At 39.6% G+C, this 16548-nt stretch overlaps 2 protein-coding genes across 2 annotated transcripts in view; both read left to right on the forward strand.

Moving 5' to 3' along the window:
• The first annotated feature begins 139 nt into the window (after positions 1-139).
• rad54b (RAD54 homolog B) overlaps positions 140-16548 on the forward strand; it is a 29562-nt gene continuing 13153 nt past the window's right edge. The window contains exons 1-7 of the mRNA XM_017723826.2: positions 140-194; positions 955-1066; positions 2560-2604; positions 2818-3022; positions 14634-14765; positions 15231-15518; positions 15807-15969. Coding sequence (XP_017579315.1) covers positions 956-1066; positions 2560-2604; positions 2818-3022; positions 14634-14765; positions 15231-15518; positions 15807-15969 — 944 coding nt within the window. The 5' untranslated portion in view covers positions 140-194; position 955. The remainder of the gene's footprint in view (positions 195-954; positions 1067-2559; positions 2605-2817; positions 3023-14633; positions 14766-15230; positions 15519-15806; positions 15970-16548) is intronic.
• LOC108443288 (fibrinogen silencer-binding protein) lies at positions 6459-12351 on the forward strand. Its single transcript, XM_017723849.2, has 2 exons — positions 6459-7163; positions 10818-12351. The coding sequence occupies exons 1-2, from the start codon at positions 6766-6768 to the stop codon at positions 11386-11388; spliced, it is 969 nt and encodes a 322-aa protein (XP_017579338.1). The 5' UTR covers positions 6459-6765; the 3' UTR covers positions 11389-12351.

The raw sequence follows: 16548 nt of genomic DNA on the forward strand, positions 1-16548 counted from the left end.
GCTCTCCACAAACCGAATTTCGCTCCGCCTTTTTCATGACGTTACAACGCTCGACCAACCAGCAGAGCTCTGCGTCATTCCGGCGCGAAACTTAGTGGATTTGTGGGCTTACAGTTTTCTTTGAGTTATCTGAGTAGCAAAATAAGTTTTGCGAAGAAGAAAGCAGCGCTTGATCGAAGCGACCTAACCGACAGGCAAGTTAAGGCGTGCATTCTCAAAAGTAACCCCTGTAAATATTCGTCGTGGCCGTAAGCTGGCGGAAGTTCTTGAGCTGTAGCCTCTGTGTTCAGCTCCTCAGAGAGCTTTTCTTTAGCTAGCATTAGCGCACCTGTCTGACAGTAAATAGTTCGGCTCAACGTAGTTAACGTTACAGAGGCGGCAGCTGCCTAACCTAACCTAGCTTATTATGCACACCTCTCTTCAGATTTTCGACTTGTCAGTGGCAACAATAATACAGCAACAATAATACAGCAACAATAATATTGTACCTAAGTGTGATGGTTGTATTGATACTAATTAGTTGGCTAACTAGTTAGCTGTCACCACCATTAATATTACCATTAACGATAACCCAATAACACTGAGTAGTAGTCATAAGATTCAAAAGAATGTATAGCTTATTAAAACGCGAATTTCTATGACTTTGGAATAATTAAATCTTTAAAATGAGAAGAAAGTCTTTCAGAGTGTTTCTGAAAGGTCCTAAAAACCATTACTTCACAACAAATTATTACCTGAAATGTTTTCCTGCTGCCTGAGAGAACCTTGAGGCTGAGATTTACTTACTTTTTCAAAACATGTTGGTCTTCATATGACTTCTCCAATACTGCGAGGTGTTTTGTTATTTATTAGTTATGTTCATTGGTTATCATTTATTGTTTATGGTTTATTGTACATAATAGTTTTAATATAATGCCCTGTCTCCTGTGTATTTGTTGTCCTCCTTCATGACAGAATGCGCCGGTCTGCAGCCCCAAGTCAGCTGCAGGGAAATGCTGCAAAGAGGCCAAGGTTCGTGCCTCCTGGACCCTCGCAGACTGGGATGCTCGGCAATGGCCTTAGCAAGGTAACCTAAACAAACTCCTCTGATGAAGTTGATGCGAGAAACTGTGTCCGACAGAGGCTTCCTTTTAGGGCTGCTCTGTTATGATAGCATTGTGAGGCTCTTTATCATGTTGTGATAGCGTTGTGAGGCTTTTCATCATAGCTGTCAAAGATTAACAATTTATAGTGCATTTTATAGTAAAGTACATGACCTTTTACTTCAGCAGGACACTCAGTTAAAATACATGACAATGCTAGTTAGCATAAAAATGCATAAGGAAGTTGTCTAGTTGGTAATAATTTAATACAAACAATAACTGAAATTCTCAGAATTACTTAGTTGGTCAGGTACACTTGAATGTGTGAAAAACTTGTGGACTGTTGTTCATAGATGAATAAAAGTAAGTCACACTTTAAATCCCACAAATGGGGAAATTTCACTTCTGCATTTAACCCATCCATGAAGTGAAACACCACATACACTAGTGAATACACACACACTAGGGGGCAGTGAGCACACTTGCCCGGAGTGGTCGGCAGCCCTATCCACAGCACCCAGGGAGCAATTAGGGGCTAGGCATCTTGCTCAAGATCACCTCAGTCATGGACTGTTAGTGCTGGGGAACGACCACAGTTCCCTAACCTCAGTCGTGGGCTGGAGCACACAGGATGTTGTTTAAAGCATAGATATTCAACCATATGTATGTATATCTATGGTTTACGTAGTTTTAGGACGCTTAAAGAATGATTAGCTTGAATGCATTAATGCTAAATGTCAATAAAATGCAGTCTTAAAATCATGACTGTGCCAGCAGTTCACTGCTTAATTAAGTAGCATTTATTAATCAGTTGTCTACGACAAGCATAATGCTTGTAACGCTCATACTATTACAGACTGTAGTCAAGTGCTTCTAGTGTACAGTGATTCCAGGGGTCTAAGCTGGATTTCATTATGGCAAAAATGAAAGTGATTTTTGAAAATTGCTGCTATCATGCCATGTGGTTAACAAAATGGTACTTAAATACTTAAATAGGAGCCTTTGATACATGTACTGTCATACATATTCACGTAAATGAATTATTGGACTATAGACATTTTATGCTTTATGTGTCTGAGTCTATGCATAAGCATGCATACTAAGTAAGTAACCTTTGTATTACTATGTGAGTAATATCAAGAGAAGAATGTAAAATAAACTAAGCAGGTACATATTTTTGATGGTCATTTTTGGGACGACTGACAAACATTTTCAGGATAGCTCTGGGGCAGTTCATGTAGGATATGACTTGTGTGCAGAGTATTCCCAGTTGTTACCCAAGCAGCATAAAGTTATGTGAATATAACTAAAATATTTAACTTATAAAATAGTTATGAATAATAATATTTACACTAAATTTGTTGAACGTTGCCAAGAGTTTTAGCATGAAATATTTTGCAGAATATTTGTATACCTACACAGTACTACTTTTTAAATGTATTTATTTTTTATTATTTTAATGACTGCCTTGCTATAGCACCACCAGTCTGGGAGAGCAGAGGAGCACCTGCCTTCATCTGAGGTGAGTGAGTTTTAAAATAAGCAAAATTCTGTGTGACCCAAGTAGATGCAGGATTGGTTGTTTAATAATGGGGGAAACCACTGGCAAACAATGAAACTGCAAAGGACCTGCAGGTACACCTGGGCTTGGAGATTGTAAACACACTAGGGCTCACCTCAGCATTATGCTTTTTCCAGATTTTCCAGCAGTCATTAAAAATGTTTTCTTTTGCAGATCCAGAAGTGTGAGAGTACTGTTGAAGCTCCAGCTGTGCCCAAAGTCTCAGGGGTGTGTAAAGCTTTAGCAAGGGTTCTGAGTGCTGTTCCCCAGGGAGAAAGTAAAGAAAATGCCCTGGAGCCATCGAGCGTCCCCGTGGACTCGGAACCTACGCCAAACCGCCCAGACCAGTTTAAAACACAAACAACTACCATTCCAGTTGGTAAGATGCAGCAAGTTTCTGTATATACATTTTATATATACTTTTTTTTTTCTTTTTTCATTTTGTGTATGGAGATGGTAAGAAATGGCAAATCAACATCTCCTAACTTCCCTTGACTTGCAGACATGTGTACTTAACTTGCACATTACCAGTCCACAGGGCCATAGGGCTGTCTAGTTCTGCCACTTATGTAGGTCATGTGGGAAATAATGCAGGCTTTTTGTAAACTTCCAGCGATACTGCATGGGATGCAGACTTTGCTTGTGGAATTACATTTATAGCAAAACACATGATGACAGGAAGAACAGAAAACTTCAAGCAAATCAGTCAGTTGAACAAATGAACAACATAAGTACTAAACAACTCGGGCGACTGCAGATTTTAATGTATCTACCATGTAGGCAGAAGCTGAGCTAAAGGCCCCTCTTAATGGGCTTTTTTAATATGCTTTGTACAAAGTGATGACATTCAGCGCTTCAGTGAACGCTACAGAATGTAGAGCGTGACTCTTGAGTTTTGGAGCATTTGTCTGGAAATTCAGACTGGAGTCTGGAGATTTGTTTTGGGCAGAATAAATAATAAAAGCACCGTGGTCTGCTCTGAAATAAAGAAGGCAGTAAATACAGTGGTTTGTAAAAGTTTGAACAAATTACATGCTTTGTTGACTTTCTGAGTGAAAGGTTGACCCACCCACCTTCCTGCAGAATCTGCTCCAGCTAATTAACTTCTTTAGAGCTACTTCTTCTGACCTGTTAGATGCAAGCTGGAACTAAACCCTGCAATGAAGTTAATATCCCTGAGGAGGGTTGGTGACCACTGCTATTTTTAAGTTTGCCTTTTTGTACTAATTTTAGTGCACAGTTTCTATTTTTTTCGTCATAACATATTGAAAAAAAAAATATATATATATATAAAACGTCCTGGAACTTTTGTTCAATCCACGTTTTAGGTTTCTTTTCAATGTGTTAAATTCAGCAAATACATAGTGTGTTTTAATACTGCACAGACTGCAGTATTCTCTGTATGTGTATTTATTTTCCCTTAAAAAATAATCAAAAGGTAGTTTTGTAAAAACTTTTGTAAACATCTTTATGGCTTGTTGTGCAATGTACAACTGTGCTTGGTGTATAGAGAATAAGTTGAAGAATTTGTGTGCATAGGGGTGAGTTGTGGACTATATTGCAGTGCACTTTGCTTTAAGAGACTTTGGATGTTTTTTGTGTTTTCATGAGAAAATCCCTTTAGTTTTTTGCAGCACCAGACATTTGCTGCCCTTTGCACCCCTTAATCACATGAGCCAGTGTTTTATAAGGGTTAAACAAATTCAGTATGGTATAGGAAGTTTGAAAAAAAAAAATCATGGTTCAAAACTGTTTTGAAGATTAACATCTGTCTCTCCATTACACCCCTCCACCTTTTGTGGAAGACCCTACAAATGATCAGTTCATTGGCAGGTTAATTCAGATGTGAAATTTGAGACAAAGAGTTAATGCTTAGTGTTAGTTCTGTGCTCTAGTGATGTGATGTTAAAGGGGTAGTCCACCAACTTCTCAAAAGTTCCACAAAGTTCTTAAATGATTAAGAGGTAGACAGAGTCATTCAGAGTGGTTTGGTGTGAAACGCCCCATTCTAGAGAAACGTACAGAATCAGAACTGTTCACAGTGATGGTGACAGGAACGAGATGCCCACCTTTAAAAACTCCCTCACAGAAAGTGGTTATGGTTATGAATATGCTGCCCGAGGCCTGTGACATTGTTTTATAATAGTTTTGTGGTAAGGTTTTGGCCTAAAATGTCTTGTTTATTCCTTCATTTTAATCTATTCATAGCAGAAGGGAATGGTCCCCAAAGAATTTCACCGTCATTAATATTAGATTTAAAAACTTAGATGACGTGTAGTTTCAGTGGCTATATTTGTGTTGTATACATGGTGACAACTCAGAATGACTTCGTTTACATCACAATGATGGAATTGTCTAATTCCATCCTTTTTTACTTTCAATGTTTCAGTTTTGGCATGCAGTTTTGGCAGGTTGGGGATTTTTTTAAATTGTTTAAAGCTCAGCTCTACTGCTTTATAAGATCACAAGGACATGCTACAAAAAAACATTTCTTTACTGAACTACTCTGTATGAGGACAGTTTAACACAAAATATCAGAACTCTTATCAAATATTGATCTCAGAATTGAAAATGCGTACCGTTACACCTCTTATACGCCAGTATTGCTTATTGATTCTATTCTTACTGTTCTGCCACCAAGTTGGCCTGGCATTCTTTAATGAACAGATTCTAGCAGATATATAGCTGAGCTCATTTTTCACTCATTAAGAAGAGCAACTTTAAGACTGACGTTACCCGTAAGTCGACTAACTTGTTAGTACAACATATTGGAGCAGGCGATAGACATGCATGATAGACATATATATGTTTTAGCCCGAAAGTGTCTCATTATGAATGTAATCGTGTGGGATGTCTGTGGCGGAACAGTCAGAGGAAATGAGTGTGGGTCTGGGGCTGTTGGGGTAAAGAGCTGAAAAAGCAACTTTGCCATATCATAACGCTTCAAACTCAGTAGACTGAAATATATTTAGTTTAAGATGGACAGCTCACGAGAAAAATAATTCTATTTAGCCCATGTATTCTCAGCGTAAAGCCTCCTTTGTTAATGATTACGAAGTGTGTTTCTGTCAGGTCTTTCACAACAAATCAACGTCCGCCTCTTATAGACAGGGCTGGTTGATGTTTCATCGCCTTAAACCATGCCAAGCTCAGTTTTAAAACAAAAAAGTCACAGGCAGAAATGCTACTAAGAGAATTGATTCATATCAGTATCATATAAGCGAATGGAGACTTCAAAAACGTAGTTCAACGAACAAGACAAAATAAACGACGTGCTGAACTTCAGTTTGGCTGTGAATTAAACCCCCGTATCCGCCACGCCCCCTTGACGAAATCGACCAATCCGCGTGCGTGTTCCCGAATGACAGACAGGCTTTCCCTGGCAACGGTCGCCAGCGGCCACTAGGCAGATCCCGAGCAGAGCTCGAGCTCACAGCGCGGACTGCCCGAGGCGCCTTTTGTCTGCTGCTGAAACTCAGCAACTGGTGTCTTTACATTAATAGTAGTCAAACACAGAGGACTTAAACAGTAAAAATTCACAGTAAAAGGCGAAAAACAAACGGTACATTTTGAACACTGAGCCTCTGAAGCCCTTGTTTTCAGTCTCACGGTCCGTTTTCTCACAGAGACGCAGTGGGCTCTGCACGGACGCTTTTATTTCGTCTAAGCACGTTTTCAGTCTTTCCCTATTAAACCAGTCCATGCATATCGATGCTCTCCGTGCCGTTTGAGACACTCGCTGTGTTTTTCTAGCCTAATGCAGTCGGGTTTGTTATGTAGGTCAGGCCAGGCTTAAGCAGCTTTACTGAACCTGCGTCAGCTTAAGCTGAAAGGAATTTCAGCAAAGCCCTCCCCGGTAGGCGTGGGCCTAATCGAGGCTGGCCTAGTTAAGCCTGATTCTTTTTCTTAACGTCCCTGTGTGTGTATGTGTGTGTGAGTGAGTGGAGAGTGTGTGTGTTGTGTAACAGAACCAAGCAGTGCACTGGGGCTGCTTGCACATGTGTGAGTGTTTTCAGGAGAGAAAAGACAGATAGATACATAAAAAGAGGGAGAAAGCTAGAAGGAAAAGGCAGAGGGAGAAGAAGCAGAGCCTAGAGCAGCCAAGACCAGCTTAGAGCCAAGATGTCTGCTTTGTTCATGACAAGCAGCATGGTTGGGAAGGCGCGCTCCTCAAACTTCACTCTGTCCGAGAAGCTGGACCTGCTGCGCCTGGTCCAGCCCCACATCCGCATTTTGGAGGAGCACACCAACAAGCACGCTGTGATCGTGGACAAGAACCGGTGCTGGGAGAGCATAGCTGAGCGCTACAACAGCCTGGGGGGAGAGAGGCCGCCCAGGACGGCTCAGGGGCTTCGGACCCTCTACAAGCGACTTAAGGAGAGTGCTAAACAGGAAGTGGTTCAGCGGAGCCACGCCCAGCCGGAATACAGGGGTAGCATCTCAGAGCCAACCAAGCGCATCATGGAGATGATCCCACATCTGTTTCATGCAGCAGACAAAGAGCATAACACTCTCCACAGGTGAGAACTGAGTACACTGTCACAGACATCTGCATGCACAGTAGACAGGTAGTTGAACATGCATTAAATGCAATATGCAAATTTGCATCATGCATTTCCAGACCTGTGCAGTGTTCAGGTAATGATCTCTTAGAAGGGCTATAGTCCTCTGTTGATCAGCATCTCTCATTATCTATTTGTGCATATAATTAGTCTCTGCTGAGATGCATGTATTCACTAAGGCCAACACTATACTCTCTCTGTCTCACACACACACACACACACACATTACGCTTTAAGCACTATAGGTCAAACATGGCCAATTAAAACTGACTGTGTAGGTCACTCTTCACCTGTTTTAAAATTAATAGTGCTGGTCTTTATTTTGGTCTTGAGCAGACCAGTGAAAAGTTTAGTAAAGTGCACATTCTCATTTCAGATGTATAACAATTTAACATTGTTGACCTGGAGTGATTTAATTATACTAATTATACCTGCACATTGCCATGCAATTATATCACATTATAATGATGCTCAACCTTCTTCAAAACCTTACTGTACATTTAAAGTCCTATCACCTCCTTCTGCATTCTATGTTCTGAACTAATCTGTTTCCATTACCTTGGTCCGGCTCTGTTTGGGTTTAGAAAGTCACACACTCTTCTTTCGTTCTGTGCCAGCAGTAAGCTGCAGCACTGATGAGATTGGGATGTCGTTAACTGTATTTCCGCAATGCTGCTAACGCCAGGTTTGCTTTGCTGCCTGCCAGAGAGTGTTACTTTCCACTGTCACTTTCGAGGTTACTCCAGCTTAGGCTGGTGGCTCATGCTTTTTAGCAGACTACAGATGTAAATGATAGCAGCTACAGATGATGGCAATTCGGGGGTTCTCCATCCTGATCCTGGAGTACCACTGCTCTGCATATGTAGTGTGTGTGTGTGTGTGTGTGTGTGTGTGTGTGTGTGTGTGTGTGTGTGTGTGTGTGTGTGTGTGTGCTCTTACGCACCCAGTTCAGCTCAACAAGAGGTTTTTAATTAGTTCATTAGTTGCAAGGGAACAAAGTAAACTCTATAACGTGCAGGGCAGAATTAAAGTCAGCAGGTTTTGAGAGGCCATTATTTTGAGTGTGAAGTAGTGGTTGTAATATGAACTGTAGTTTATATCAAGGAATCCTCTATTCAGGCAATAACAATGTCACAATATGCAATGTAACTACAAACAAATAATAGGTATGCACTGATAGGTGAGTTGTGGGCTGTGCAGAGGTCTAAGCACATTGTTTAAAAGCATTTATCTTGGCAGTGATTTTTTTTTTTTCTGGTAAATCATTGGAAGAGGTGAAAATAAACACAAATACAATAAAAAGTAACAATTTATTATTTTGAAAAAAGTAATCAATATCTTGTAAGCTAGCTTGAACAACAAAATTTGGTTCCAGATTTCTCTCCAACGTCCCCAGCCATCTCATAGATTTGTTAAATTCCATTACGAGCACACTTGATATAACATAACATAGCACTAATTGAGCCAAATGGGTAGAGGTTTGGAAATAGTTAAATGACCTTATTCACATACACAAACTTTCAATACTATAAGCAGAGATTTTAATTATTTTCTGTTTATTGCCCAGATAAAATGTTACTAATTGTAATTTTCTCAGGTGCCTATGCCTGTTGCCAATACCCGTGCCAATACATAAACAGTTAAAGAAAATTAAGAAATTGGGACTATATCCCCCTTGATTAACCATACACGTAAATATGATTTTATTTCATTTGGGTTACAAATGAAGTGATGCATTTCATAAATAAAATGTAGATATTTTTAAGCAAAATATGCAGTCGTTGCCTAAACATTCTTCTATAAAATAAACGTTCAAATATCTGTCTGAAATATTGACCAAATCTTAACTTTTGTCCAGTGCTAATCATTTCTGAAGCACTTACCTGGCACAATATGATTCTGAGATCATTGTGCGTTCTTTTTCTTCTTCTCCTCCTATTTAAAAAAATAAAATAAAAAAGGTTAATAAATAGGACAGGATTTCTTCTTAACCGTACACCATGAGACACAATGAGAGACAATCTACACATGAAAAGCAATGTTTATTGTTTAGAAATCCACGCTGCACACACTTAAGCTTTGTCGTATTCCTGCACATCCAAGCTGAATCCATACCAAGGTACAATAAGATGCCGGTATTCACGTTTTACCAGTATACTTTAAATTAAATACTGGGAATGACATTACACTTAATTGGAGACTCAGCATTGTTTTGTCCATAGAAGAAAATCAGTTGTCCACAGAAAAATGTAAATAAAAACACTTACATATGACTATAGCATATGTTTATGAAATGTTAGTTAGCACTGAACAATTTGTAATGTGTGTGTGTGTGTATGGTAGCAGGACAAGAGGGAAAATTTAGTCCACCATTGCATCCAACTGTTTTGGTACCAGACTAAAAAGAGAGAGGGAAGGGAAGAGAGAGATTTTAGCCTACTCGATTTAAATGCTATTACTTTCAAAATTTTTTTGACACTTCACACTAAGCCTTATTTAGTATTATTCTCTCTCGTGCACTCTCTCGCTCTCCCTCTCTCCCTCACTCATTTTAATTATGCACTTCCTCTTTCTTCTCTCAAAAAATGTGCTGCAATAATGATTTAAGATATTGCCCACATCTATCTGGTATTTTACCATTTTTAAAGTGTTCACTCTTAAAATGCGTTGTTTTAGACGTTGTTTTAAAGTAAGTCTGTTTCAGGGTTCTAGGCTGACTGGTTTGAGAACCGCCCCAAAACCTCTCAAAAAATCCAAGCCAAAACGTTAAACTGCGTTGTTTCGTTAGATTTTTCTCTAGAATTTTTGTACTACCATATTACAGATTCCCATAACTGACAAATATTAGAACACGCGCTTAGCGTGCATGCACACATGCATATACACTCAAACACAAAATGTACACAAACACAAATACGGTCCCTAAAGTCTTTTATGTGTATACAGTGTATATATGAGTGTATGTGTATCGAAAACTCTGTAACTAAATATATAACGTTTAAAGCATCTTTGTATTGAACTGCGTCCTTAAAATGCAAAACAAATCTTAACGGTCTGAGTGCATTCAGGTTTTCTGACAGAAGCTCTTAAATTTGTTATATATTAATATTCACGTGCTAGTAAAATATAATTTACTAGCAATAGACTAGTAAACTATATTTAAGAAAATTAACATTTTATTGTCATCATTTATGAATGTGTTCAGAATAAGAATAGAGCAAAATCATTGTTCCTTGGAACGTAATTTGGATCTAAGCAGATTAAATGTTTGGCTGCTGTTGGCTATTCACTGTACACAATAAGCACTCAACTACAGTCTGTGAATGATACCGCCATATTTGGCAAGATCCCAGAGAAACTGTAACTGAAACTCCAATAAACAAATTAAGAAAATGTTGTGCAAATGTCTTTCATAAGCTTTAACGGTCCATGTTGAAGCTAGAGCATTCTAAAAAATGTGAACGTACATTAAAACAAAAATTTTAAAAATGCTGGATTAATCATGTCAAGTGTTAATGTGAAGCCCTGAAGTATCAGTGTTATCAGTAGCGAGTGTTAGCATGTACTGCAAGAATTGTCCTACAAGACTATTAATCTAGTTTTGTCTCTTAGGTTGCAGTACAAGATGAGCTCTCCAATAGAGCAACCTGGCAGCAGTTCCTCTCTTCCTGCCATGACTGACTACACACCAGTCACCATGGCGGTGAGGGTGGAGTCAGAAGACGTCAAACCGCCGCCTGATCTCCAGATGCATGTCTCACATGGTTCGCCTGTTACAATAACAACCCCACACAGTCAAGACCACACCGGACCAACAGAGAATGAGGTAGAGGAGGAAGAGGAAGAAGAACTCGCCTCTCACGTCTACGCAGCCTCCCTTTCTCCCTGCCCGTCGTCTGTTCACCTCCCCCCATCACCTTCAGCAGCTGCCCCAAGGCGGAGTCTCTATCAAAGGGCAGGGGTTTCGCTCAGAAACCCTATTCTGGAAGCAGAGTCATTGCAGATGATGCGTGAAGAACATGAGCTTCTCCTGGCCAATCACAGGAAGCTCGGGCTATATTTGGAGGAGAAGAGGGAGGGACTAAAAAGAAAGCAACAGTTAGAGGAGGAGCTTCTGAGGTCGAAGGTTAAAGTGGAGAAACTGAGGGCAGCTCGATTGAGGCATGGACTGCCACTAATATGACGAACAGACAAAACGTAGCGCAAAGGGAATGAATGCTGCAGACGCATGTCATGAAATGACACATGGTCTTGTGCTCCAGTTAACAGACTATTGCCACTGTACAGTTTTTCATACTGCTTTTTTTTTTTCTTTTTACGATAAACTTGTTTTTAGCAGAAATTCATTCCTTTGTGTCTAAGAATACAGACAGAGGGGGTTGAATTTGGTTTCACTTGTAATAAAGTGGCCATTGTTTAAATATGGGTGTTTGTGTATTTCATATTTGTATTTCTGTCATTCCATTAGCACTATTAATTTCTTCATATTCTTAATACATGTGTAGTTTGATTTGCTTCCTCTGTTAATAGAGAATAGAATATTCATGTGAGTGACCCCGGAAACACCATGAGGATAAAAAGTTACCAGAGGGGGTTCCTGATTGGTCAGCTGTTTGGTTCAAGAGTTTATTGGAATTCCCAATTGAAAGGTTAACAGAAATTAGCATTTTGCTAGCGGTAGAAATTTCCTGAAAAATGGCACTGGTAAAGCCAATTAACATCAGTTTCTGGATCAAACGTGTCCTCTGACAAGTGGATAAGCATTAATGTCAAGCCATAAAATATCAGTTAGCATGTATTAACATGCAATGCAAAGATTGTCCTAGTATACTTGGATTAACTTTATTTTATGTCTTAGCTTGCATTTCAAGATAAGCTCTCCGATACAACAACTTGGCAGTGGGTCTTCTCTGCTTTTCGTGGCAGACTACACACCAATTATGGTTGGTGATGTAAAAAGTGATCCATTGTTGTGAGATAGAAAATCCAAGGTTAGGACTAAGCGTAAAGTTGGTTGTCTAAGCAAGAAAGTCCGCTTTCTGATTGAGGCCCCTGGTTGATTCATGTGTGTGGTATGTCTCTGACTATGAACTGCTCGAAGTGTTTTGGACATGTAAAAGGCAAATAAACCCCTTTGCCGCAAGAATGCTTTTTGGTACCTAGTGAACACCTGAATCCATGGGCAGATACAGGTCATTCTGACCAGATTGCCTGTTGGGGATCTTGACAGTGATACCCTGAAATGGATGAGCTTAATTAATGTGAAGCACAGTATTATAAAGGTATCTGCTAGAATCTTAGCAAACTCAAATACGAATGTTATGTAAGTGTTCCTTAGAAACTTGAGCAACAGTAGTTTGACGTTCAGGGTCAGTTTCCCAGACAGGGATTAGACCTAGTCCTGGGCTACAATTTCCTTGCAATGGTGAAACTACAGATTTCTCCTTTGAAAGCAGTTGTGTTTGGAAAGACAATTTTGTGTGTGTGTGTGTGTGTGTGTGTATACATGCCAAGAGACAGTTTAAATTACTCTAAAGCTCACCTTGTTGTGTAACATTTGAGTTCTGATTGACCAGTTCATGCTCAGTCTGCAAATGCATTCTTTCATAGCAGCTGTTATGAGGTTGAGGAAGCTTTTCAGAAGGTTTCCAAAATCCCTCAACCTAGAGTAACCGTAGCACACAATACATTTGTTTAGAGTGTAATAAATTTCTTTGATATTTGTTTTGTATGAGTGTGAAAATTATCATGCTGTGATCATGCTGGATAATTTGTTGTCTTGTTTTCTTGTGTGTAAGCTATGTTTAGAATGTTGAGTTGATCTGTATTGTTTCAAACCTTCTAAAGCAATTACACTGCCATTAGCTAAGCTGAGTTTGAACTTGAGTGAGTCACAAGACTTTTTAAGCTCAATCGCTCTGTCTTTGGAAGCTGCAGATTAGAGTGTAGATTAAACCGTACCTCTGCTATGTGTCAATGTATCTGAGGTTTAACTGTGTCCTGTTCTAAACTAGTTAAAGACAGTGGGTTTTTGACGTTTTAAGGAAAGGTGATTGTAACTGAAGCACATTTACAGCTCTGGTAATTTAAATATCCACCACAATGTTTTGTGGGCTTATGGCAAGTTTTTATTAAATCAAATATTATCTAATTAAACACACAAATGATTAAAAAATGAATAGATTAATGATTAAAGATTAAAAGATTTAAAAATCTTCTACCGACATATCTTTAAATGATTGATGGATTTAATCTAAGAACCACCTTGTGGTGTGCACAGATGAGTATAGGGATGGGGGAAATAGGGAGATTTTAGGGAACATTTCCATTAGGCCCATGTAAAATTGGCCATGTTATTGATTACTCTGGATAGAATTTTTACGTTTATAAAATTCTTTAAGGCAGACTCAAAAACTGGCTGTTTTTGCTCTTTGCCATATTTTTTCTTCTCTGTTAATCACATAATGTCACATTACTGTATTTTTTATATAAAGAACACAGTGTAAATAACTCATATGTGATTTTTTTTTTATTTAGTTTGTATAAGAAACTATCATTTTGAACAAAAAATACTTGAAACACTATATGGCAAAAAGAATGTGGACACGTGACCGTCATGCCAATGTAAGCTTAGACATCCCACTCCAACACAATGGAGTGGGCTCCACTCTTTTGGGAAGACCTTCCACAGTATTTTGGAGTGTGTCTGTGGAAATGTGTGCTCACTCAGTCAGAAGAACATTTGTGATGTCAGACACTGATGTCATGTGTGAGAAGGCCTGGCTCACAATCTCTGATCTACTTCATCCCCAAGGAGTTTATTTGGGTTTGAGGTCAGTGCTCTGTGCAGGCCACTGGAGTTCCTCCACACCAGACTCATCAAACCATGTCTTTATGGGCATCACTTTTGCACCAGGGCACAAAGATGTCTTAAATGTCTTTCTATGCTGTAGCATTAGCATTACCATCCATTGGAAATAAGGAACTCAAACAGCTGAAAAACAGCCCCAGATCTATTGGCACTGTGCATTCTGGTATGTAACGCTCTTCTGGCATCCACCAAACCCATATTTGCCCCTCAGATTGCCAGACAGAGAAGCATGCTTAATTATTACAGAGAACAGTTTCTACAAAGGCTGGACCTGATAGCCCTGCCTGTTTCAAGTAGTTACAACATAGTGCAGATTGATAGCTTGGTAGCCTTTTTCAGTGTTATGTAGTGGCTTTAAGCAAAATTTGCCACGATTTGGCTTAATTTGATTTTTGCCATTCTGTGAAGCTTGCCCAACCTAGCAACAGTTTCTGGGAAAGAATGCATTTGTGTTTAGAGCTTGTTTAGCTCGGTTGGACAGCTTGTTAGATATGCTGCCCATTTACCCTTATTTTCAGATTAATTCCAACATTTGACTGTTGTTATGTGTGTTTTAGCACGGTACTACAGTGTAATGTGGTGCAAAGCTTCGTCCAGGAAACATAAGCGTTGGGAAGGCGATGCTGTACTCGTGGCCAGGGGACGAAGTGTCATTCTCAAAGATATGGAGGGCCGAGATATTGGACGAGGTGAGTTCACCACCCCCATCCCCACCGCTGACTAAATAAAAAATTGTTAGGCAAGATGGTTAGTGTCTCCTAGTGAGAATATAGTTGGATTTCCTAGATCAGTACCATCTGTTCTTATACAAAATCAGGCAATTTGAAGCATTAGCCTTGTATACTGTGTATATTTTTGTATGCTTCTTTCTTTTGTCTACTGAGGCAGTGCCTTACCAGAAAAAGTCTGAGGGAGGCTTTTATTTTCAAGGTCACCTGGAGTAGTTAGAGGTTGAGCTTAAAAGCAGTTTTGTTATAGATTGATCATCACTTTCTGAGCAGCAGTGCAATGATAAACCCCAGCGTGAAGCTTTTGTTGATAATATACTGAGCTTCAAGTCCTTCTTAGCTAAACATGCTGAGTTATCCATTTACGTTTGACATGACCCATTTCTGAGAACTTGACTTGTGTGAATGTGTGTTTGTGTGTTTAAGGGTCAGGGTATAAGGCATCTGAGTTGGAGAGCCTATGTGAAGGCCAGACTCTGATGGTGGGTGGGAAGCAGATCGAGGTCATGGGGGTCATATCAAATGAAGACTATGCCAAGGGGCGCTGTTTTCAGGACGCCGCTGGGGACATTCCACTAGAAACAGTCATCAGGGCACCTGTGAGCCGTCCGGTGGCCAGACCTTTTGCCAGACCAACACTGAAAGGAGGGTCCACCAATGGTCCTGAGCTTGAGAGGCCTGTTCTCAAGCCCAGACATGATCCCAGTGCCCCAGGTGCCCCACCACACAGCAAACATCTTGCAGGACTTGCATAACTCACTTAAATAAAAGAAAAATAATCTGTAATATGTTTCTTACCACTCAGAAATCTGTTTCTGTAGATCATTCCACACCAATGGTTACGTCGCCATATTTGGTCCCATATTTTATAACAGCCAATTGAATATAACTTTTACCATTTAAATTTCACCCGACTGTTTGTTAAAAAGAATGTCTTGATTGTATTTAATGTCATTGAATTCTTGTTCTCTTGTTATTATCTACCCCGGAACTAAAACCTAGAAGCCGTAGTGATGCCCCGGCCCTCGGCCAATCATCAGTGGCTTTGTAATAAACAAAGTCTCCCAGTAGTGGATGTGGTTGTGGACCCCCACCTCACCAATCATCTGCGGCCACATCAAAAAGAGGGTGTGGTCTTCCTGTATGAATGTCTCATGGGAATGAGGTAAAGGTTTTCTTGCTTTCTTGACACTGATGTTATGTATGCTGCATGGAACAGTAGTGCAATACTAATTTGGCCAAAAAATATTTTTAAAATACATGCAAGGCAGACATTTATATGCAGAGCATTGAAAAGTAAAATATTACCCAAAGAGTATCGTTTTTTCAGATTTACCACTATTTTGCCTTTATCAACATTACATATCGATGCTGTCAGAACACAACCTTGTATTTCCTTTTTTGCCTTCTTTTCTGCTGTTTTTGGTGATGATGGTGGAGAAAGCTTAGGTGTTTGTCTTGACATCTGGTGACCCTGAAGACCATAGCACATGGTGAACGAACCAAAGCCATAGCCTATGGTCAACATCATTTTCATACACACCAAACAATTCAGCCCTGTTTACTGATTGTCTTTCCCACTGATCTGAAGGCAGATGTGATTTTAGTCACTGTTCCACAAGCCATTTGAGCAGTGTTTGTAACTGAAGCTCCTGGCTTCTGTACCCCACTAACGAAGATCACAGGGTCACTTAAAATTTTTAATTAAAATTTAGATTTTTTAAATCCAAAATTAGGCAACTAG

Source organism: Pygocentrus nattereri, chromosome 24, assembly GCF_015220715.1.
Source record: "Pygocentrus nattereri isolate fPygNat1 chromosome 24, fPygNat1.pri, whole genome shotgun sequence".
In the NCBI taxonomy this organism is placed as follows: Eukaryota; Metazoa; Chordata; class Actinopteri; order Characiformes; family Serrasalmidae; genus Pygocentrus; species Pygocentrus nattereri.

Excerpts from the sequence above, each read along its gene's own strand:
- LOC108443288 (XM_017723849.2), top strand. The coding sequence starts at position 6,766 with ATGTCTGCTTTGTTCATGACAAGCAGCATGGTTGGGAAGGCGCGCTCC. Across the intron at positions 7,164-10,817 it reads GAGCATAACACTCTCCACAG|GTTGCAGTACAAGATGAGCT; the intron begins GTGAGAACTGAG and ends TTTGTCTCTTAG.